The 22,664-nt window shown below is 47.3% G+C and overlaps 1 protein-coding gene across 1 annotated transcript; it reads right to left on the reverse strand.

The window, feature by feature from the left end:
• Positions 1-1,032: 1,032 nt before the first annotated feature.
• Positions 1,033-12,386, reverse strand: Tbl2 (transducin beta like 2). The gene is made up of 7 exons (XM_005344633.2): positions 12,223-12,386; positions 9,654-9,775; positions 8,871-9,055; positions 7,075-7,226; positions 6,378-6,504; positions 4,991-5,143; positions 1,033-4,548 (listed from the first exon to the last, which is right to left on the reverse strand). Exons 1-7 carry the CDS (start codon positions 12,350-12,352, stop codon positions 4,086-4,088), a joined length of 1,332 nt encoding a protein of 443 aa, XP_005344690.1. The 5' UTR covers positions 12,353-12,386; the 3' UTR covers positions 1,033-4,085.
• Positions 12,387-22,664: the final 10,278 nt, after the last annotated feature.

Consider the following 22,664-nt stretch of genomic DNA (forward strand, 5'->3'; position numbering starts at 1 on the left):
TTAAATTTTTTTTTTAATATTTATTAATGTTCTGTGTGTATGCCTGCAGGCCAGAAGAGGGCACCAGACCCCATTACAGACGGTTGTGAGGCACCATGTGGTTGCTGGGAATTGAACTCAGGACCTTTGGACGAGCAGGCAATGCTCTTAACCACTGAGCCATCTCTCCAGCCCTCTAGCTTTTAATTTTTTAATATTGTGTGTATGCACAGTAAAAGAACGGAGTCACTGCTCTCTCCACCTTCATGTGGAACCTGGGATTGAACTCAGATTACAGGCTTGTGTAGCAAGATCCTTTATCCACTGAATCATCTCTCTGGTCTAACTTTGCTATCCTCTTGCCTCAGCTTCCTGAGTGATGGGGTTATTAGGTAAGTACCACCATGTTCAGCTCCCCCTACCCCTTTGTTTTGAAAAACTAAAAACCTTCAAAAATATTATTAAATTTTTAGACAGTCTATGTAGCACAGGGCAAACTCATACTTTAACTACAACCTGCCAAGTACTAGGTTACAAACATGCACCAGACCCTGTGTAAAATCAATGTTGCCTCTACTCTTGAGGATCATAAAAACTTGGCAGCCTCTGTTAAGAGCCAGACACTTTTGTTCTACCCCTGGGCAGTCTGTGCAGTGACCTTTTGTAATGCTCACTAGTCAGAAAGTCTTAGCTCCAGGCATGATGTAGGCCTGTAGTGTCAGCCCTGCTGCTCAGAGGATCAAGCTAGAATACTTCAAGTTCAAAGGCAATTTAGTGAGATACTAGCTCAAAGTAAAGGTAAAAAAGAGCTTTATATGGTTGTACATGCCTTGAATTCCAGTACTCAGGAAGCAGAGGCAGGTGGATTTCTAGGAATTCCAAGACAGCCAAGGTTACAATGTGAGACCCTGTCTCAAACACACACACACACACACACACACACACACACACACACACACACGTTGGAAAAAAACCACATCTAATCCCCAGTGTAATATACAAGCACACACGTACACATACACAAAGAATCAACACAGTATGGTAGACAGGACAGCATTTATTCCCATTTTACAGATGAGGAGACAAACTCAGGCAGCCTCTGTGATCACCCCAGTCCAGGTCACACGTCACTGACTTGGCTGATTCTAGAACAGACTTCTGACTTCAGTGGCTCAGCATTCTTGGTTTCCCTACCTTCCCTCTGCAGCCATGACACAGGCATTCAAAAGCAAGTGGAAGCCTTTTATACTGCTTCTGACAGCCAAAGGAGACATCTATCAGACCCCACATGCACATGCAGCATGAGGCAGAGCTGTGTGTTCAGAAACCCAAACCTGGGTGTGACCATACAGGCCTCAATATGGCTGATCTCATCAGAAACCTGAATCCACAGTGGAGTGCAGAAAAACAAAAGAATATCAATTTTTCTGTCAATTACTTCTAGTCTGAGTTCTATTTATTGAGAGCTTACTCTATCCCAGCTTCTTGATTTGGAACCCAGAACAAAGCAGACAAACAAGGGTCCTGTCTGTGAAGCTCGTGTTCCAATGCATTCTTCAGCAATTCACAAACTAGTGCTGGAGGCTCAGTAGCAGAACATTTGCCCAGTGAGGGACTGCAGCTGTGGCTAAGGAGAACCTTTGCCTAGAATCTCCCAGTGAGGAGCTGTGGCTGAGCAGGACAGCCACGGTCTTAGCCTCTCCTAGTGAGGGCCGAGGCATGATTCAGCAGCGGAATGATGGTCTCCCCTGCAGGAGGCTCTGGGTTCCATGCCCAGGCCTGCAAAATGAAAAGCAAGGAACAATCCTTAAGTGCCAATGAGACTGGTGAGCTGATTCTTCCTACATCAGTGCTGGGTGCAATTCACAATGGTGCCTCGTTTCAGAGTAAGGTGCTAACATCTAACTTCTCTGCAACTGGCAACTCTGGGGGAACTATTAAACAATACGTAGCAGCTACCAACCACTGTGCATCCAGGGCACAGGTCTACCAGCTCATTGCAGTCTCTACCATTTCCTCCCATCTCACAACCAGGCAACCCACCTAATTCCTACCTTTGTTACACACACAACTGCCCCTGTCACGGCACTGGAGCAAATACATATCAAACAAGATGGCTTTAGAAATCATCTATTCATACAAAAGAAAGAAAAGCACCAACGTAAACAATACAACGGGATTGGTGGAAAGGGCTACTTCGGATAGAGTGTTTGAGGAGGCAACTTTTGAAATCAAAGTTACCAAGGACTGAATCACATTGACAAGTCTGCCAACAGAAAGGAAAAATGCTTGCAACAAACAAAAGGGACCAGCCCATACCTAGAGCCTGTGAACTGCTTGGGTTAGTAAAGAAACAGGAAGAATGGGGTGGAAGCGACCTTTGCAAAGGAAGACCACAGGAGGAGCTAAACTTCACTACATTATGTAGGGCACAGAGAGAGATCAGGGTTTTTAGTCTAAGAGTAGAGAGAAGCCTCTGAAGGGTTTTTTAACTGGGGAATGGCACAACCTGTTTTATGTTTTTCAAATGCTGGCTAAACTATGTAGAAAAGTGACTTAAAGTAATGTGGTTGGGAAGAGAAGTACTATACATATAGTATGTTCAGTGTCCAAGACCAGTGTAGTAACAGAAGAGATGGGGAGACAGCAGATGCTGCAGGGCATCTGGATATAGCAGTGGTGGTGGGAGAGGGTGGCGACAAGGGAGCCATCAAGGTCAACTTCAGGGTTGTGCCTTATTCCAACATTCTGTACCACTGAGGATGGCTGGAAGAGGATCTACTTTAAAGCGAAAGACCAAAGCTAAATGAGACGGATACTTTTTGGTAGAGTCAATCCTTCCTAGATTCCTGACATTTTCCACACTCCTTGGATCCAAGCAGTATTCAAATTCATGTCTGAAACCAATCTCTCATTGGATATATTACGTTTCATCCCCATTATAGTCCTAAATTCATTACTGTCAAGCCCCTTGCCTACATCCCCTGCAGCTGTGACTGAACAAACAGCACTTCACAGATACCAGCCTGTAGGTTCTTCCCACTAAGTTTTATCTTTGGCAGCAGGCCCAGTCTTGTCTGTGTTAGCCGGCATCACTAGCTCTTCCCATGAAGCAGACATCAAAATGATAAGCCCAAGAGGTCTCCAATAGAGGAGTTGCCATGCTAAGATTGCATTACTTCTCAAGGCACATGAACCAAACCACCATATGCATCCAAGATGAATGAGCAAGCCTAGTTTCAGAAGACTGGCCCTCCCAAGGGCTGTGTTTCCTTCTGATTGGGTTGCAGACCACAATTTGAGTCCAAAGTTTACCTGACAGTTAATGATGTTGGACAGCACTGTTATGCTACATGTGTGGAAGCTTTGGAATGCTCTTAGCCTTACAACATCTTTTGAAGAAGGCCACAGAGAGCATCGTTCCCCATTTTACAAATAAGAAAACTGAAGCCTGGAGCAAAAAAATCTCTAGTCAAGGTTTTTTTCCATATGGAGCCCAGGAAGTCCTGGAATTCACTATGTAGTCCAAGCAGGACTTGAACCCCTGATCCTCCTGCCTTTGCCTGTTGAATGTCTAGTTTATAGACCAACACAAACACAAAGACCATCCTTTAATTATTTCTTGCTGGTAACAGGAGCCTGGTCCAGGTGGAGACTCATCTTGCAGCATTATAAAACACATTCTGTACCTTACTCTCTGGTGTCCCTCAGGTTTTACCTTGACACTCACTCACAAACTTCTTTGGGTGTCAGGGTCTTTTGCCACACAGTCAGAGGCTTTGCTTTTTCTGTCTCTCTTCTTTCTACCCCTCTTCTCAGTGCTGGGTGAAGACAGACTCCACCCTTGGGCTTGTGAGAAAACAGCACCTTTCATTATGGGAGGAGTCAAACAAGAAGAGAGAGAGAGAGAGAGAGAGAGAGAGAGAGAGAGAGAGAGAGAGAGAGAGAGAGATCGAGATCTAAGTATGCAAGAATAGCTTCAATGGGAAAAAGTGGAGGCCAACAGGAAGAAAACTAGGAGGTTCCTCCAGGTCTCTACCCCAGGGACAGCTGGGAATAGAGTAGCAACCATTGTGGCAGGCAGTCAGACTCATCCAGAGCCAGAGTCACTTCTTCAGGGCACCCAGGCTCTTTAGGGCCTCCTGGGCCTGGGCCAGCTGTTGCTGCAGCCTTTGGCGGGTGCTCTCACTGGTTGCCCGCTTCAGGAGGCCCTGCATCTCCTCCACCACAGCCCGGTGGCCAGGGGTGTTGTGGAAGAGCCGCACTGCACGGTCCCCACAGGAGGCCAGGAAGCGGCCAGTGATGTCAAAAGTCAAGTCAGCAATACATTCCCCGTGGACACTCTCGAAGCACTCCTCCTTCTCCCCACGCCGCGTGTTGAAGAGATGAATACTGGTGCCAGAGGCCAAGGCCAGGACATGGGTGTCAGGGGAGAGCGCCAGGCGGCAAGGCATGGTACACGCCTCTTCAAAGCGGCCTGTCCTTAGCAAGTAGGGGTCCTGCTGCTTCTTGTATTCCACATCTGTGTCCCACAGCTTCCATGTGCCATCCTTGGAGACAGAGGCCATCCTGCAATGTGGGAAATCACAGCTAGAGCCTCAACAACCCCAGCTTGGAAAGGCGCTGGAGCAGCCCAAGAGGCTACAACTAGGAAGCCAAGTCTACATTCTGCAGAGAATCAAGTCCTCCACCCTTTTCAGACCTGCAGCCCAGGTCCACTGCTAAGCCTAGCTTGCCTGTTCACACCTATAACCCCAGCACTGGGGGCCGAGGCAAGGCAGGAGGATCAATCTGAGTTCAAGGCCAGCCTGGGCTACCAAGGTGAGACTGTGTCTCAAAAAACACAAACAGAACAAAACAATAAAAAAATGCCAGGCAAGGTAATATACACACCTATGTCTCAATACTTAAAAGAGAGGCAGGTGGATCAGGACTCCAAGGCCAGCCTTGGCTATCTGCACTAAATAAGACTAAACAACTAGAAGGAAAGAAAAGGCACTGATAAACTCACCTCCGAGAGTCGTTGGAGAAGGCAAAAGAATGAACGGATGCAGAGTGGCCCTTCAGTTCAAAGGCTCGCAGCACCTCCTGGAACTCCCCTTTCTTCCCAAAGCAGACCTCCCAGACCTTGACATCTGGGGTGAAGCCACACGAACCCACAAACCTGTCACATAACCCACACTCTTAAAACTCAAATGTTAAAATACCTTGTTTCTAACAAATCTTAGCACTCTTTCCTGAGAAACAGTACCTTTCGATGATGCTAAGCATGGATGTAGGGTCTCATAAATACAAGGTAAGCGATCTACAGCTCCAGTTCCAGCCTAAGGAATCTTTTTAAAGTGTTCCAGTGTCAGGCATGGAGGTATACCCCTTCAACCCCAACTAGTCTGGAAGCTGAGGCAGAAGGATCAAGTTTAAGGCCTTCCTGGTCTAATAGAGTAAATAGGAAGGCAGTATGGATAATTTAGCAGGATCTTATCTCAAACTAACATTAAAATTAATATAATAACATCAGGTATTATGCATTTTTTTAAATTCCAATGCTCAAAAGGCAAGAACAGGTGGATCTTTTATGAGTTTGAGACTACCCTGGTTTATAGAGTGAGTTCCAGGCTGTTGAAGGCTACTCACAGAAAGCCTGTCTCAGAATAAATAAAACCAAACAGTCATAAACAAGAAAAGAACAAAGAGAACCAGATATTGTGGTACATGTCTATAATTCCAGTACTAAGCAGTCAGATGCAAGAGTATCTATCACAAGTTCAAAGCCAACCTGGTCTACATAGCTAGTTCTAGGCCAGCCAGGACTCTACAACAAAACTCTAGAAAACAAACAAAATAAAACTCTGGGTGGTGGCTGTGCACACCTTTAATCTCAGCACTTAGGAGACAGAGGTAGCTGGATCTCTCTGTGAGTCTAAGGCCAGCATGATCTACACAGTTAGTTCCAGGACAGCCAGGACTACATAAAAGGACCCTGTCTCAAAAACCAAACAAAGATTTTAAAAAGGCGTGGCATGGTGGCACACACTTTTAATCCAAGCTCTCTGGAAGCAAAGGTAGGATGATATTATTGGGTTTCAGGCCAGCTGATCTACATAATGAGTTTCAGGCTAGCCAGGGATATATAGAGAGCCCCAGGCTCAAAAACAAAACAAGTAAAATGAAGCCCATAGGTGAGGGAGGGGCTTCTGATGTTGTATAGTGGTTGAGTATTTGCCTAACATGTACTCTCGTTAGTACTGCAAAACTAAACACACCATAAGCGAAGAAACAGACACTAAGGACTATAGAGCCCTGTGGGAAATCCTTCCACTGTTTCGAATGATATCCAGGAGTCCCCTACCCACTCCTCAAAACTGCTTCTGCTCTGTAGCTATTCTCTTCCTCCTTACCTGCTACATGGGGAGATAACAGCGTGAGTGTTGTTCATCTGGTTGGTGTTGATTGTGGACAGCACCTGACCTTTCAGATTCCAGATGAGGATGGTCGTATCACTGGAGGCTGTCATGATGAACTTCCCTGACGAGGAGAGGAAAGTTGTGAGGCTGGGGCCATGACAAAAAGAACAGTTACTTCCCAAGGAAACAATGAGGCACTGCTCCAAGAAGCATGGCTCTTACTGTATAGCTTGTGGATTCTAGAGAAGCAAAGGGCCAGACTTCCATGGTCATAAGGACACCAGGCAAAACTCAGGCAGTATCAACTCATTCAACAAATACAACTTAGAAAGCTGGCAAATTGGTCTAGTGAGTGGAGGTACTTGTCACCAAGTCTGATGAACTAAGTTCAACTCCCACGTGTTGATGACTCTGCAGTTAAGAACACTGGCTGCTTTTCCAGAGGATGTGTATTTAATCCCCAGCACTCATATGGCAGCTCACACTTGGCTGTAACTCAAGTCCCAGAGAACACCATGCCCTCTTCTGGCCTCTGTGAGCACTGCATGCAAGTGGTGCTCAGACATACATTCAGGTAAAACACCTAATACATAAAGTAAAAATAAATAAATCTTAAAACAAAACAAAGAGCAAGTTATGACTCGGGCACTTTCTCATGCTGTAAGTTAGCTCCATCCACTGACTTTCCTACCTGTGTCAGCAATGCCAATGTTGACAATAGGCGCCTTGTGCTTTTTAGGAAAGTCCTCTGGGGTGGCTGTGAAGGTAAAGCTCCCATCTTCTCGTTTTGTCATCTTAAAGACACGGAGGGTGTCCCCATTGGCCAACCAAACAATGAAGGCTCTAGAGAGCAAAAAAAGGGGTCATTTCCTCACCTGTAAAGAGGTCTACGTGTTCTAGATGGGGAGGGGGATCAAGATTGTGCCTCTCGCCCTATTTTATATTCCCTGGTTCAAACTTTTTTTTTTTAAACTTTAAAATTTTCTTAATGTTTATATACCACATGCCTGGTGCCCTTAGAAGCCAGAAAAGGGCACTGGCTCCCCTCAGACTGGAGTTACAGACAACTGTGAGCTGACATGTGGGTGCTGGAAATTGAATTCGCATCCTATGTAAAAGCAGCCAGCGCTCTTAACCCCTGAACTTAACTCCAGTCCCTCAAAATCTCAAAAGTGCTATTCAAAGTGCCAATGAGATGGTTCAGCAGGTTAAAAAGCACTTGCTTGGCAAAACTAATGTGACTTGAGTTCAATACACAAGAACCCATACAGTAGGAAAAAAGAAAAAAAAACACCCCAACTTCTGCTGTCTGCTGGCCCACACACACATAAGAGCAAAACAGAACAATTCAGAGATATATCTCAGTGGTAGGCACTGGGTTTGCTCCTTAGCACTAAAACATAAAAAATAATACCCTTCGTAGATGGGAGCTTTGAGACTTAAATAAGGAGCAGGAAGCCCTGAAAGTTCCAAGACTCATAAACCCCCCTTCAAGGTTATAGAAATAGCAAACAAGTACTGGGAAGAGAAGACTGTTGGAGCTGCCTTAAAGTCCAACACACAGCTCCAAGAATGAATACAACTTTTGTGAGTCATTACCTACGCAGGGGTGGGCTTTTTATGATTCAGCTCCCAAAGAGTTGTCCATGTTTTTGTTTTTTTTTTTTTTTTTTGAGACAGGGCTTCCCTGTATAGCCTTGACTATCCTGGAACTTGCTCTGTAGACCAGGTTGGCCTCGAACTCAGAGATCCACCTGCTTCTATCTTCCGAGTGCTGGGGTTAAAGGCGGGCACCACCACCGCCAGGCCTGTCCATGTTCTTTTATGCATCCTTTCTATACTCCTGTAAGCAACCCCAATAACCTCACTGGTTCACCAACGTACACATGGTGTAATCACTCTTTGGTCTATTGCTGATGCTGTCTCTATGGTAAACATTTGCTTGTATTTCCCTGAACAACGGCACACAAGACCACACTGAATCCCAGCACTGGGGAGACTGAAGCAGAAGAATCACAAGGTCAAGGACAAGCTGCTTTACACAGTGAAAACATAGCAAGTCTCTGTGTCCTATCTCAAAACAACCAACAAACTAAAACCCAAAGCAAGAAAGACTGAGGGTGTAGCTCAGTGGTAAGGCCTTGCCAGCTTATGTGTAGGCTTATGTGCCTACACTACAAAAGAAAAGAAAGGATCCTCATACTTTGGTTCCTTTCATTTCTAGAGCCTATAAGTCATAAGAGCTTCCAAAATTCATGGTAAAGCTAGATTTGGGAACATCCATTGTAGGATCAATCATCCCTTCTCTGCTTCTTCTTGTAGAGCAGAACCTCCGAGGGGTCAGAGCCCATACTGTATGGATGCTCTCTTTATGTCATCCCAAGGTAGACTCTTGGTCCCTCCTCACTAACCCCCAACTGGACTTGGGAAGGCCAAAGCCAGGACCTGGGCTTTTGCAGGCAAGCCTTAGGCTCTGCCCTGTCCCACCTGCAGTCTGGACTGAAGCGCACCAAGGTGGCATGGTCCAGCTCCACATTGGCTCTCATGCTGCGGTGTTCCCGCTGAAGGAAATCTTTGGTGCTCCAGATTCGGACAGTGCGGTCATCCGCACAGGTGGCCAGATACTTGCCATTGCTACTGAAGTCCATGCAAGATATATTCCCACTATGGCTCTAGAGAAAAGAATATAGGAAGTATAAATGAGATACTCTCCAGTGGATTGGGAGGCTGAACCTAGAGCTGTAACTCTGTGGCCCAATAAGCTGAGGAGAGAACAGGATAAGATAGTCCTGGTAGTTCAGTTCTATAATCCCAGCTACTTGGAAGGCTGAAGCAGTAGGATCTCAAGTTCAAGGTCTGCCTGGGTTACAGAGAAAGTCTGAAGCTAGCCCAAGCAATTTGGTGAAACGATCTCAAATTTCAAAGTAGAAAAACATAAATAGAAAGTAGAGTGGGCTAGGAATGAAGCTCAGCAGTAGAGTAGCTGCCTAGACTCCCCAGTAAGATGCTCAGCTGCAGAGCACTTAGGTAGACTCTGCCAATCAAGGACTGGTGGTAGAGAGTAGTCTAACATGCACAAGGCCCTGGATTCATTCCTCAGTACTACAGGGGAGGAAAAAAAGCCAAAGGGCCAGAACGGGGTATGCCTACTCTCTTGGTAAGAGTTAGAAGTGTATGTAATATGTAGATTAATACAAAGGGCAAAAGTCTGGGGTGTGGGTCTTCATGTGTATATACTGCAGAAGTTCAGTACCCAGGACTACCAAGTACCTTTAATGCTGCAGCCAGAAGGCGGTGGGTGAAGATATGTTGCTGAGGCTTCTCCTTGCGAACCCGCTGATTCTGTTTCTGCTTCTTGGATCCTGACTTCTTGGATTCATTTGCTTTTTGGCCTAGAAGGAAGGGTCCTGTCATTTATCCATGCACTCACACACAAGTATCTACTGAGTACCTAGGACTATCTAGGCTCTGGGTAGAGCACCAAGACATAAGGATTTTGTCCTTGAGGAGAGAAAGTGATAGCGATATGTGGGGAAAAAAAAGCCAATTATGGTGGCATATATTTGTACTGGGACTCTCTGGCAAACCAGCTGGACCTACTTATGAGCTCCAAGTCAATATGAGACCCTATCTCAATGGAAGTAATCAGTGTTCCTAATGATACACAAGGCTGTTCTTTGATCTCCATGTTCACAACATGTTTGTACATCCACTGTCACACCCATGTTCATTAAAAAGGGGGGTGGGGGCTAGGGATATAACTTAATGGTAGAGGGCTTTCCAAGCATATGCAAAGCCTCAAGTTCAAACAAACAACAAATGGGGCCGGAGAGATGCCTTGGTGGTTAAAAGCATATATTGCTCTTTCGGAGATCCAGTGTGGCTCCTGGTACTCACATCAGGTGGCTCACAACCAACTAGAACTCTCATTCCAGAGGATGTGGTACCTTTGGTCTCCAAGGACACCTGCACAAACATGGACAAACCAAAGACATATACACATAATCTTTAAAAAGATATTGAAACCAGGGCTGGAGAGATGGCTCAGAGGTTAAGAGCACTGGCTGCTCTTCCAGAGGTCCTGAGTTCAATTCCCAGCAACCACATGGTGGCTCACAACCATCTGTAATGAGATCTGGTGCCCTCTTCTGACCTGCAAGTATACATGCAAGCAGCACACTGTATACATAATAAATGAATCTTAAAAATAATATTGAAACCAGGCTTGGGGGTGTATTCTGTAAGACAGGAAGATTAGGAGTTCAACCTGGACTTCCCTTTGTCAAAAAAAAAAAAAAAAAAAAAAAAAAAAAAAAAAGCAAAGGATGAGAACTGAATGAGATAGTATAACCAAGATACAAGCCAAAAGCACTCCTACATTGATGAGAAACTTGAGAAGTCACTTACAGTGTCATACACTAGTAATCCCAGTACTCATGTGTGAGGCAGGAGAATTGCAAGGACTGCAGACTAGCCTGGGCTACATAGTGTTACCCTATAATTAAATCAACCATCAGTTTATCTGACAGAAACAAAGTTCAAGGCAGAGCTGGGCTGGAGAGATGGTTCAGTCACTAAACCAATAACCCTGACCACCTCAGTGCAAATCTACATGGTAGAAGGTCACTGACTCCTAAAAGCTGTCTTCCAATCTCCACACCGGCATGGGAACACACAATAAGCTTGGAGAACTGGGTGACACATAAAGCTGATGTGCTGGGTGTCAGTAGGTACCCCCTAATTCTTACAGGAACAAAGCCTACTGGACTTGCTACATACAATCTGCCTCTAAGTTATCCGTGCTGACCTTTGGAGCCACACCAGATGCTGTTCTTTTATTCTTTCAGTTCCGGGATAAAACTCAGGGCCTTAGGTACCTCAGGAAAGACCTCTACCACTGAACTCTGCTGCTGGCCCCTCACTGGGGAGGATTCTAGAAGCCATGTCCACAGTTTTGGAATCTGCCTTCTTGAGTTTTGGCACTGGCAGAACTTTCTTCTCTGGCCTCCCTAGCAAAAGTTTACTAGGGGCGGGTGTAGCTCAGGGGTACAGCAACTTGCATGAGACCTGGGGTTTCACATACCCAGAAGCCAACAAAGCTAGGAATAGGGGGCACAGACCTGTACATCCCAGTGCTCCAGAGAGACGGAGGCAGGAGAATGAGAATTTAAAGCCAGGCTGGTCTATAGTGAATATCTGTCTCAAAATAAACAAACAAACCCACCGCGATGAGCTCCCTACCCTCAATGAGGAGTTCCAGGATCCTCAACTTTCATCCCCTTCAAAGAGTAAAATAAATAAATAAAATAAAGCAGAACCATTCATATCCCCGTTCTCGTTCCCTGTCTAGTACGGACTCTTCTGCGAATTTAGCACCCTGTATAATTCGCTTGCATTTTCAGACCCACAGTGTAGACGTGCGCTTTTACATGCTTCTCATTTATTAAAGGAATCCAAAAGACTCCGAAGCTCATCAATAGGCAAGAGGAGCTCCGTGAACGCTCCCGCCAGGCAGAGTTGGCCATTGCGATTTCCAAATGACCCCCATTTTCCAAGAAAGTGAACACACAGCAAACTTCGGGAGTTAACTCAGTCTTCGGAGCCGACCCGGGGACGGGGAAGGTGTGTGGCGGAGGGGTGTCCCAGGAAAAGTTATCTACAACCTAGGAGCGTAGCACTCGGGGTCCAGAGAGTCCTGCCCCTGAGGTGTAACCAACCTCCAACGTGCAACCCGATATCTGCACGGGCATCTCACGACTGGGGAAACTGAGGTCGGACCACGCGGCGGCTGGGAGCAAAGTCCCCACCGAGCTCCCGCTATCCGGTTCAGTCTACTTACGGACGGGAGGGCTGGCCTTGTCCTCCTCGGTCCGCAGCCAGCCCCGGGCCACCGCCGCCGTGGCCACTAAGGCCAGCAGCCCCACCAGCAGGGACAGCCCCATCAGCTCCGGCATCTGCGGCAGCTCCATGGCCGCAGGACTACTGCCACCTCAGCCTACCACGCCGGCGTCCTCACGTCTCGGCGCACGAGGGGCGGGGGAGGACAGTTGGCGCGCCTCGAGGGGCGGGACCGGCCGGGGTTGCGCTTTGGGGACGTGGCCTGGTCCTAAGCGAGCCTCGGGAGGCGGGGCCTAGCCGTCACAGGGTCCTATGAGAAGGGACCTGGTGGTTGGCGCGCTCTGCAGGGCGGAGCTTGGTCGCCTGAGGGCCTCGAGGGCGGGGCCCGGTCGTTACCCGGTTTCGTGGGCGGGGCCGGGCGGTTGGAGCGCTCTGCAGGGCGGAGCTTGGATCCGGGAGGCGGGGCCGGGCGGTTGGAGCGCTCTGCAGGGCGGAGCTTGGTTCCGGGAGGCGGGGCCGGGCGGTTGGAGCGCTCTGCAGGGCGGAGCCCAGGCGGTTGCTCGCGGCTCGTGGGGCTGGGCCCGGCCGTTAGTGTTTTATGGGGCGGAGCCTGGTCGTTTGAGTTTCCCCAGAAGCGGGGCCTTTCCGTTGGCGCGCTCCCGACGGACCTGGCCTGAGTGCACACACCGTAGGGCGGAGTTTAGCCTTTGAAGCGTCTTAAGGAGCTGGTCTTGACCGTTTTAGTGCTTGGGGGAATAAGAATTGGTTTGAGTATAACGGGGTGTACGACCGGACCGTTAGTTCGCCTTGCGGGGCGGGGCTTAGCTGCTGGTATGTCCGGGGGCTCGCCGGTTTGAGTGACTTGCTTCATGTGCTCCGAGGGGTGGGGGCCTTCCGGCTAAGTGATCTGAGGGGCGGGGCTTAGAGATTGGCAGGACGAGGACTGGCTATTGGACTGGGTTTTTTCTTTTTTCGGTTTTTCGATGTTGGACTGTTTTTGAGGGAGGGACGATTAAGAACTGATTTGATGGAAGCTGTGTTTCCCAGGTGTGTTCGGGCTCCAGACTCCGTCGTTCATGCTCTCACCTCTTAATCGTTTATTAAAAGTTTTTTAAAAGCATTACCACACTGGATCTTTCCAAGGAACAGGGCAGAGGTTCTTATTCCCACTTTACCTGTGCTGCTGCCGGGGAAGAGAAAGGCCCCTACCGTTGGTGTGGGACAGCCCCGCAAAGACCTGAACAGCGAGGGTGTTGTGGAGAGGCAAAGGCGAGAACATTAGAAAAACAAACGGCTAGTAAGGTCGGAAAGATCTGGAGACCCTTGAGTCTGACTTCATTCCAGCATGCTGGTTATCATAGGAAGGCACGGAGCAAAATCCATGCATGGAGTATTTTGCACTAATACTGAAGAAATCAAGACAGGGCTATAAGCTTAATGGTAGAACATTTGCTTAGCTTGTACAGGCCCTGAGTTGGATCCCTACCACTGAAAAGAGAAACAACAAAACCAAAACATATATTGGGGCTGGGCATGTAACTCAGTTGGCAAGCTGTTTCCCAAGCTTGCAGGAAGCCTAGTTCTTCAGCACCCTATAAACCTGTAATCCCCACACTTGCTGGAAGCAGGAAGATAAGAAATTCAGGGTCTTCTTAGACCACATAGCGAGTTCCAGGGCATCTTGGGCTAAAAAAAAAAAAAAAAAAAGGCTAACTGGAAGTCCAGGGAGGTGGTAAATGCCTGGATTTGGGGGTAGCCTGCAGAGTTGAAAAGAAGATACTAATTTTTTATTTTATATTATTATTATGTTTTTTTTTCCCGAGACTGGGTTTCTGTGTGTAACAGCTCTAGCTGTCCTGAAACTTGCTTTACAGACCAGGTTGACCCGATTAAAGGCATGTACCACCACTGCCTGGCTAATTTGTTAATATTATTTGGCCATGCTAGAGATCAAATCTAGGACGTTCACTGTGCTAGGCTGCTCTACAACTGAAGTTGCTGTCTAGTCCCTGGAAAGGTTTCTTTTCTCCCTTTCTTTTTTTTTTTTTTTTGTGCCAATCTTGGTGGCATATTCCTTTAATCCCTGCACTTGTAAGAAGAGACAGGTGGATTTCTCTTGAGTTCAAGGCCAGCCTGATCTATTCAGTGAGCCCCAGGCCAGAAAAAGCTACATAGTGAAACTCTTGTCTCAAAAAAAAAAACAGTTTTTTTTGTTTTTTTGTTTTTTTGCCTATGTACGTGTGTATGACACATGAGTGTGACAGATGTGTTTAAATGTGTGAGCATTCATTGTTTGGTTTGGTTTTTTAAGACAGGGTTTCTCTGTGTAGCTTTGGAACCTGTCCTAGAATTTGCTCTTGTCCTTGAACAGGCTGGCCTCAAACTCACAGAAATCAACCTGCCTCTGCCTCCCGAGTGCTGGGATTAAAGGTTTGTACCACCACCAGCTGGCTATGTGCGTGCCTGTGCGTGAAGGCGAGATGTTGATGTAGCTGGTTTCCATGATTGCTCTCCACTGAGTGCAGGAGCAGGGTAAATCTGTAGAGTACAATTTCTGCTATTCTGGCTAACCAATTTTCTCCAAGGATTGTCTTTCTCTCCCTCCCGTGTGCTGCGATTACAAGCAGGCTGACATGACAAACCCATGCTGTGTTGAGGTTGGTTTCTGGCAGCCCAACTCCAATCCCCACACAAAGCAAATGCTTTAGCACTTGGGAGGCAGAGGCAGGCGGATCTCTGTGAGTTTGAGACCAGCCTGGTCTACAGAGCAAGTTCCAGGACAGGCTCCAAAGCCACAGAGAAACCCTGTCTCGAAAAACAAAACAAAAAAAAAAAAAAAAAAAAAAAAAAAGCAAATGCTTTACCCACTAAAGCTTCATCTCAGCCCGAAAAGATTTTTGTTGTTTCCTAAAATAGGGTTTCAATATTGTAGCCCTTAAACTTGAGGCAACCCTCCTGCCTCAACCTTCTAGTACTGGGATTGCAGGAGGTTTTGTGTGTGGGAGGGGGGTTAGTTTTAATTTAAGGTGTGTGTTGAGACAGGGTCACCATGTAACCCTAGCTAGACTGGAACTCACTTTGTGGGTCAGGCTGGCCTTAAAGAAGCAATCCTTCTGCTTCAGCCTCCCAAGCTCCATGAACACAGGCACGCACTATTAAGCATATTGTTCTAAAATGAATTGGAAAATAATTAGAGATTTACAAGGCACTGAAAGAAAAATAAATATCCAGGCATAATGGCACCGGCCTGTAATGTAATCTCAGCATTAAGGAGGTAGAGGCAGGAGGGTCCAGAGTGCAAGGCTATCCAAGGTGGCTCAGGAGATAAAAACACTTACCAAGCTTAACACCCAAAGTTTGAGTCCTAGGGCCCAGATGACGGGAGAGAACTCCCACAAGCTGTCCTCGGACTTCACGCAAGCACCGTGGTAAGCATGCACCGCCCCCTCAACACACAAATGAGTAAATGTGATTTGTAAAAGGGAGCTTCCAGACTGAAGAGATGGCTCAGAGGTTAAGAGCAGTGACTGCACCAGGCGGTGGTGGTGCACGCCTTTAATCCCAGCACTCGGGAGGCAGAGGCAGGCGGATCTCTGTGAGTTCGAGACCAGCCTGGTCTACAGAGCTAGTTCCAGGACAGGCTCCAAAACCACAGAGAAACCCTGTCTCGAAAAAACAAAAAAACAAACAAACAAAAAAAAGAGCAGTGACTGCTCTTCCAGCGATCCTGAGTTCAGTTCTCAGCAACCACATGGTGGCTCACAACCATCTGTAATGCAATCTGATGCGCTCTTCTGGCAGGCAAACATGCAGCCAGAACACTAGCCATAATAAAGTCTATCTTAAAAAAAAAAAAAAGGTGGCCTCTAGAGAACAATGGACACTGCAGCCCTATGGGCAGTTCCTTCAGTCGCTCACAAAAGCGGAGCCAGATATACTCAGATTTCACCAAAAAACAGACATATCCTGAAAGATAGCGTTTGGATTAGACCTGCTTCATTGGAAAAAAAAATTCTTAGAACTGGCATATGCTGTGGGCTGCCTGGTCCCCAAGTCCACAGCAAGTCTATAAGCTCCCCCACTAATGTTCCTGGCCTCACAGTTCCAGCTGAGCTTGCCTGATCCTTTAAGGGCACAGGCAAAGACAGAAGCAGAGAGATGTAGACAGACACACTGGCTATCTTTGGTGAGGAACTACGTTCAGTCAGAGAGCAAAGGGAGAGGGCTCATTTCCTTCCCTTTTGCCCTTTTCTGGGAACTGGCATCAATTCAATTCAGGACGGTGGGGTGGGGAGTGCTGGCCTCTCTGCTATCTACGGAGAAAGCTGTCTGGGTTTCTGTTTGTTATGCTGGTTAATTTTTGTCAACTTGACACAAACTCGACCTGGGAAGAGGATGATTCTCAGTTGAGGAATGACTCCATCAGACTGCCCTGTGGGTATGCCAGTGGGGCATTTTCTTGATGGATGTCTGGGGGTGGCGCTGGGGGTGGCTCCCATACCGTGCGCCTGGGTCTGGGCTGTATAGCTGAACAAGGCAGTAAGCAGCATCCCTCGGTGGCTTCAGCTCCACACCCCAGCTCCTGCTTTGGCTCACCTCAGTGATGGACTGGGGCATGGAAGTAAAAGCCACAAAAGACTCTTTCCCCTCAAAGTTGCTTCCGAGAGGCAAACTAGGATATTTGGTTTGGTGTGATTCTCTGAGATAGGATCTCGGTATGAAAAAACTTGCTTTCGATTCCCTAGGTAGTCTAGGCTGGCCTCGAACTCATGACTACCCTGCCTCAGCCTTACCAGTGCTGGGGTCACAAGCATTCATTACGACTCCTGGCTTGAAAGTTTTGCTTTTTTTATTCTGTTTGTTTATTTTTTATTTTTATTTTTTTTTTATTTTTATTTTTTTTTGGTTTTTTCGAGACAGGGTTTCTCTGTGGCTTTGGAGCCTGTCCTGGAACTAGCTCTTGTAGACCAGGCTGGTCTCGAACTCACAGAGATCCACCTGCCTCTGCCTCCCGAGTGCTGGGTTTAAAGGCTTGCACCACCACGGCCCGGCCTATTCTGTTTGTTTATTTATTTATTTATTTTAGGTTTTCGAGACAAGGTTTCTATGTGTAGCCCTGGCTGTCCTAGAAGTCACTCTGTAGACCAGATTGGCCTCCAACTCACAGAGGTCTGCCTGCCTTGGCCTCCTGAGTGCTGGGATTATACCACCTAGCTTCAAGTTTCATTTTCAAGAAGCATTTTCAGCCGGGTGGTAGTGGCACACCTTCAATCAGCGAGAAACCCAATTTCAAAACGTAAACTGGATTTTTGCTAAGGGTCACATTGAGCTCGCTCTAAGCAACTACCAGACTACCCTTTCAGGCAGCCACTTCCGAACCAGAGCCAGACCGGAAATTGCTGACGTAAGATCTGGCCTGGCTCCATCTTGCCTCTACTCTGTCCTCTGTCCTTCTCCTCGGGTAGTAAAGAGAGACCTGGATATATGACAGTCCCTATCCTGGAACCCAGGATCACAGCACAGCTACTAATAAGAACTCACTGGGAAGGGAGTAGAGGTTGACCAAGAAAGACACCCGATGCCAACATCTTGCCTCTGCATACACCTACACATACAAGCGTGCACAAACCCACATGAACGTGTGCATACACCACACACACATGCATACACATTTCATTCACCAAGCCTTTTACATGCATTTGTTAATATATTGAAACATTTAAAAAGTTACATTCATTTTGTGTACACATACACATGGGTTGGTGGGGGGCACAGACTCTGGTACTCTCCTTGAGGCCAGAATACAACTTGTGAGATGGGAGCTGGTCCTCTTTCTCCATCACTTCAGTCCAGGAGCTAAGATTTAGTTTGTTGGAGTTGGCAGCGAGCCCCAGAACGTGTGGAGTCGGCTTGCTGGCATCAGAAACTTTCTTGCTTCATTTAATCTTCCTGTAGGTCTCATCTCAAGATTAGGAGAGAAACGCTAGGACCCGGTTAAGCGGCTCTATAAGAAACATTTAGAGATGGGGCCTGGTTCATAGAAGGAGGTTGCTATGGGTAGAAGTTTGATGGTTAGAGTGTGGCTCTGGATCCAGCCTCTCTGCTTCCTGGTCAGCCGGTGATGTGAACAAGCTCAGCTACGTGTCCGGAGCCATTCCTTCCCCACAATGGACGGCAATTATCTGAAACCATGAGCACAAACCAGTCTTTCCTCAAGCTCTCTCTGTCAGGTCTTGTGGTCACAGGGATGCAAAAGTAACCAACTCAGTCAACAAGGAAGCAAGAGAGAGAACCCAGTAACAGCCTCTGGTGGGTCATACTCTAAGATCCATCTTTCTCTAACCAAGGGAAGGAGGAAGGCTTTGTAGAGCCATCCCTTACCATCACGGGTACATGGCTCAGTTTGAAGCCAACCCCAGTGTGAAGGACAGGTGGAACGAAGAAGGTTTCAGGACAGTAGGGCGGGTTATGGGGTGGGTTGAGGACACAGAGTGCCACCTGTACCTTCTTCAGGGGCGGATGCCGAGACAGGTGGAGCCCAGCATGCCTTAGTTACTTTCTTATTGCTGTGTCAAAACACCAGGACCAAGGCAACGTATAAGCACAAGCACTGAATTGGACTTGGAATTTCCTAGTGTTAGTTGGGAGAGTGAAGGCAGGAACAGCGAGAGTTCACATCTGCCAGTCAGTAGCAGGCAGAGAGAGAGCACACCAGGAACAGAGCAGGTCCTCTGTTTAATTCTCAAAGCCCACCCCCAGTGACATACCTCCTCCAGCGAGGTCACACCTAATTCTTCCCAATCAGTTCCACCAACTGAGGACCAAGTGTGCCAACAGACGAGCCTTTGGAGGCGGGCATTCTCATGCAAATCACCACAGCGCAAGTATTGGGGTTTGCATGAATCATATAGAGTGTGTGTGTGTGTGCCATGTTTATCCAGGTGCCTACAGAGATCAAGAGAGGGCATCAGATCCTCTGGAGTTACAGGCAGGTGTGTACCTCCCCATGTGGGTGCTGGAATCAGACTTGGGTATTCTCAAGAGCAGTATATGTTTTTTTTTTGTTTTTTTTTTTTAAAATTGGTTTTTCAAGAGAGGGTTTCAATAGAGCAGCTCTGGCTGTCCTGGAACTCACTCTATCGACCAGGCTGAAACTCACAGAGATCCGCCTGCCTCTGCCTCCTGAGCGCTGGGAACAGTTACTCTTCATTGTGGCAGGGAGGCCTGGTCACAGGTGGCAGGCATGGCAGCAACAGGAAGTGAGAGCTCATCTTCACACACAGGCATGCAGCAGAGAGAGAGCTAGCCGGAAGGAGGTGAGTCTTTAAATTCTTTTTGTTTTGTCGTTTTCAAGACACGGTTTCTCTTCGTAGTCCTGGCTATCTTGGAAGTCGCTCTGTAGACCAGAGCTGGCCTCAGACTCAGAGATCTGCCTGGCTCTGCCTCTCAAGTGCTGGGATTAAAGGTGTGTGCCACCACCTTCTGACTAGAATTGGGGTTCTTTTGTTAAAAAATTTATTTATTTACTTAGTATGTATACAGTGTTCTGTCTGCATGTATGCCTGCCAGCCAGAAGAGGGCACCAGATCTCACAGATGGTTGTGAGCCACCATGTGGTTGTTGGGAATTGAACTCAGGACCTCTGAAAGAGCAGCCAGTGCTCTTAACCTCTGAGCCATCTCTCCAGTCCCTAGAATTGGGGTTCTTAACCTGGTTGTGGCCATGTCAACAACATACATCCATTCAGAACATCACTCATTTCTAAAGAGGAGGGGGAGGGAAGAGGGAAAGGGAGGGGAGGGAGGGGAGAGTAGTGGGCTCCATCTATGCAGCTGTGGGGGAAGCCATCATCCCTGCTGGAGCAGATCTTCCCAGGTGGCTGCTTTACTGTCACTCATGTTCTGTAAGAAACCCTAATAAATTCATTGGATTACTCCATGTAACAGTGCTAGCTGTCCTGGAACTCGCTCTGTAGACCAGGAGGGCCTCGAACTCACAGAGATCTGCCTGCCTCCCTAGTGCTGGGGTTAGAGTCATGTGCCACTGCCGCCCAGCACAGCACCATTTAAAAAAATTTATTCATCTATTTATTAGCAGTTGCGGATTGAAGCTGGGGCTTCAGACGTACAAAGCAAGCACTCTCTACACTGAGGTACAGCTCCAGTTTGTGTGTGTGTGTGTGTGTGTGTGTGTGGTTGGTTGGTTGGTTTTGTTTTCTTTGAGCCAGGATCTCACTCTGTAGCTCACTTGGAACTCTCTATGTAGATCAAGCTGGCCTGACCCTTACAAAGAGCCACCTGCCTCTGCTTGGACTTCCCGGCTTCTCAATCCCCAGAACAAGTGATGGAGACACCCATCTGAAAATCTCTGTAGAAGCAGTATCAGGCTTAAAGGCCAAGCCCAGTTGTTTACCATATTTAGGCTACGCTGGGGTCCATGCATGGCTTCAACCATCCCGGCACTAGGGAAGCAGAGGCAGGTGGATCTCAGAGTTAGACACCAGCCTGGTCCTCAAAGTGAGTTCCAGCATGGCTAGGGCTCAGAGAGACCCTGTCTCAAAAAAAAAGAAAAAAAAAAAAGGCCATACTGGACTACATGAGATCCTGCCTCAAATAAAAAAAGGAAATTAAAAAAAGTTTTCCCTAGATCTGGGCCTCTTGGCACAGCCTCACCATACCAAACGAAGACAAGACAATTTAGGTTATATTCTCATTCCTTCTGTCTGGTACGGTGGCACACACATGCAATCTTAGCAAGAGGCTTGAGCTCAGCCTAGTATATACAAATGGACCCTGTATCAAGGAGAGAGCTCGCTGGAGAGATAACTCAGCTGTTAAGAGCCGGCCTGCTCTGGCAGAGGTCCTGAGTTGGTTCCCAGCACTCACATGTGGCAGTTCACAACCGCTGTAACTCCAGCTCCAGGGACACCACGCCCTCTTCTGGCCGCTGCAGGTACCCACACTCACATGCATACACACAGACACACATAATTTAAAAAAAAAAACAAAACAAAAACCTTTTTCTAAAATAAGGAATAAACCAAACTTTCACTTGAGTTTTGTCTTATGCCAGTAGCGTCCATCACTCAATGAAAGCCAAGGTGGAAGGCTGGGAGATGCCTTATAGGTCAAGAGCTTACCGTATAAACACGAGGACCTGAGTTCAAAACGGCAGCACCCATGTAGAAGCCAGGAGTGGGGCTGGAGGGATGGCTCAGCTATTAGAGGCTAGACTTACAACCAAGGATACAAAAAGCCAGGCGTGGTTCCCCCACTGCTGGGGCGGCAGAGACAGGCAGATCTCAGGGGTTGACTGGCCAGGCAGTCTAGTGGAGGATTCTGTCTCAAAGAACAAGGCAGAGAGGCCGGTGAGATGGCTTGGCTAGTAGAGGCACTTGCTGCCAGGGTTGATGACCTGAGTTTGCTCCCCATATCTTGCATGATGGAAGGAGTGGCGTGTGTGTGTGTGTACACACACATAAATAAAGGTAATGTAAAATATTTTTAGGCAATCGGGAAGTGGTGGCCTTTAATCCCAGCACTCAGGAGGCAGAGGCAGGCAGATCTATATGAGTTCAAGGCCAGTCTGGTCTACGGTCTACACAACAGCAAGTTCCTGGACACGTTGCAAAGCTACAGAGAAACCCTGACTCAAAAAACAAACTGACAACAAATAAATTTTAGGCAGAGGCAGGATAATCTTTATGAGTTTGAAACGAGCCTGGTCTACATAGCAAGTCCCAGGACAGCCAAGACAACAACAGAGAGAGAGAGTTCCTGCCTCAAAAAAAAAAAAAAATCCCCAGCCGGGCGATGGTGGCTCACACCTTTAATCCCAGCACTCGGGGGGCAGAGGCAGGCGGATCTCTGTGAGTTCAAGACCAGCCTGGTCTACAGAGCTAGTTCCAGGACAGGCTCCAAAGCCACAGAGAAACCCTGTCTCGAAAAACCAAAAAAAAAAAAAATCCCCCCAAATATGATACATATATGTAACTCTGTATGTATGTATGCATGTTTGTATATATATGTATATATGTATATATACATATATATATGTATATATACACACACACATATAAACCGTGTCTCAATATCTATCTCTGGCTGGCTGGGCTGGAACTCACTATATAAACCAGGCTGGCCTCACTCATAAAAATCTACCTGCCTCTGCCTCCCAAGTGCTGGGATTCAAGGTGAGCATCTCTATGTCCAGCCCTAAAATCTTTTTTGAAACATTTTAAACGAAGGTGGAGAGCAATGAGAAAGATACCCAAATCAGCCTCTGGCCTGCAAGTACAAGCATGGGCAACTTCATCTGCACCCAAGCAAACGAAAAAGCCCTCAAAGGTGGTTTATGGGCTGGAGAGATGGCTCAGAGGTTAAGAGCGCTGGCTGCTCTTCCAGAGGTCCTGAGTTCAATTCCCAGCAACCACATGGTGGCTCA

This window comes from Microtus ochrogaster, chromosome 2 (genome assembly GCF_000317375.1).
Source record: "Microtus ochrogaster isolate Prairie Vole_2 chromosome 2, MicOch1.0, whole genome shotgun sequence".
In the NCBI taxonomy this organism is placed as follows: domain Eukaryota; kingdom Metazoa; phylum Chordata; class Mammalia; order Rodentia; family Cricetidae; genus Microtus; species Microtus ochrogaster.

Coding starts and splice junctions, on each gene's coding strand:
- Tbl2 (XM_005344633.2), bottom strand. CDS start 12,352: ATGGAGCTGCCGCAGATGCCGGAGCTGATGGGGCTGTCCCTGCTGGTG. Junction 9,776..12,222: donor CAAGGCCAGCCCTCCCGTCC/GTAAGTAGACTG, acceptor CCTTCCTTCTAG/GCCAAAAAGCAAATGAATCC. Junction 4,549..4,990: donor TTCTCCAACGACTCTCGGAG/GTGAGTTTATCA, acceptor CCCACATTGCAG/GATGGCCTCTGTCTCCAAGG.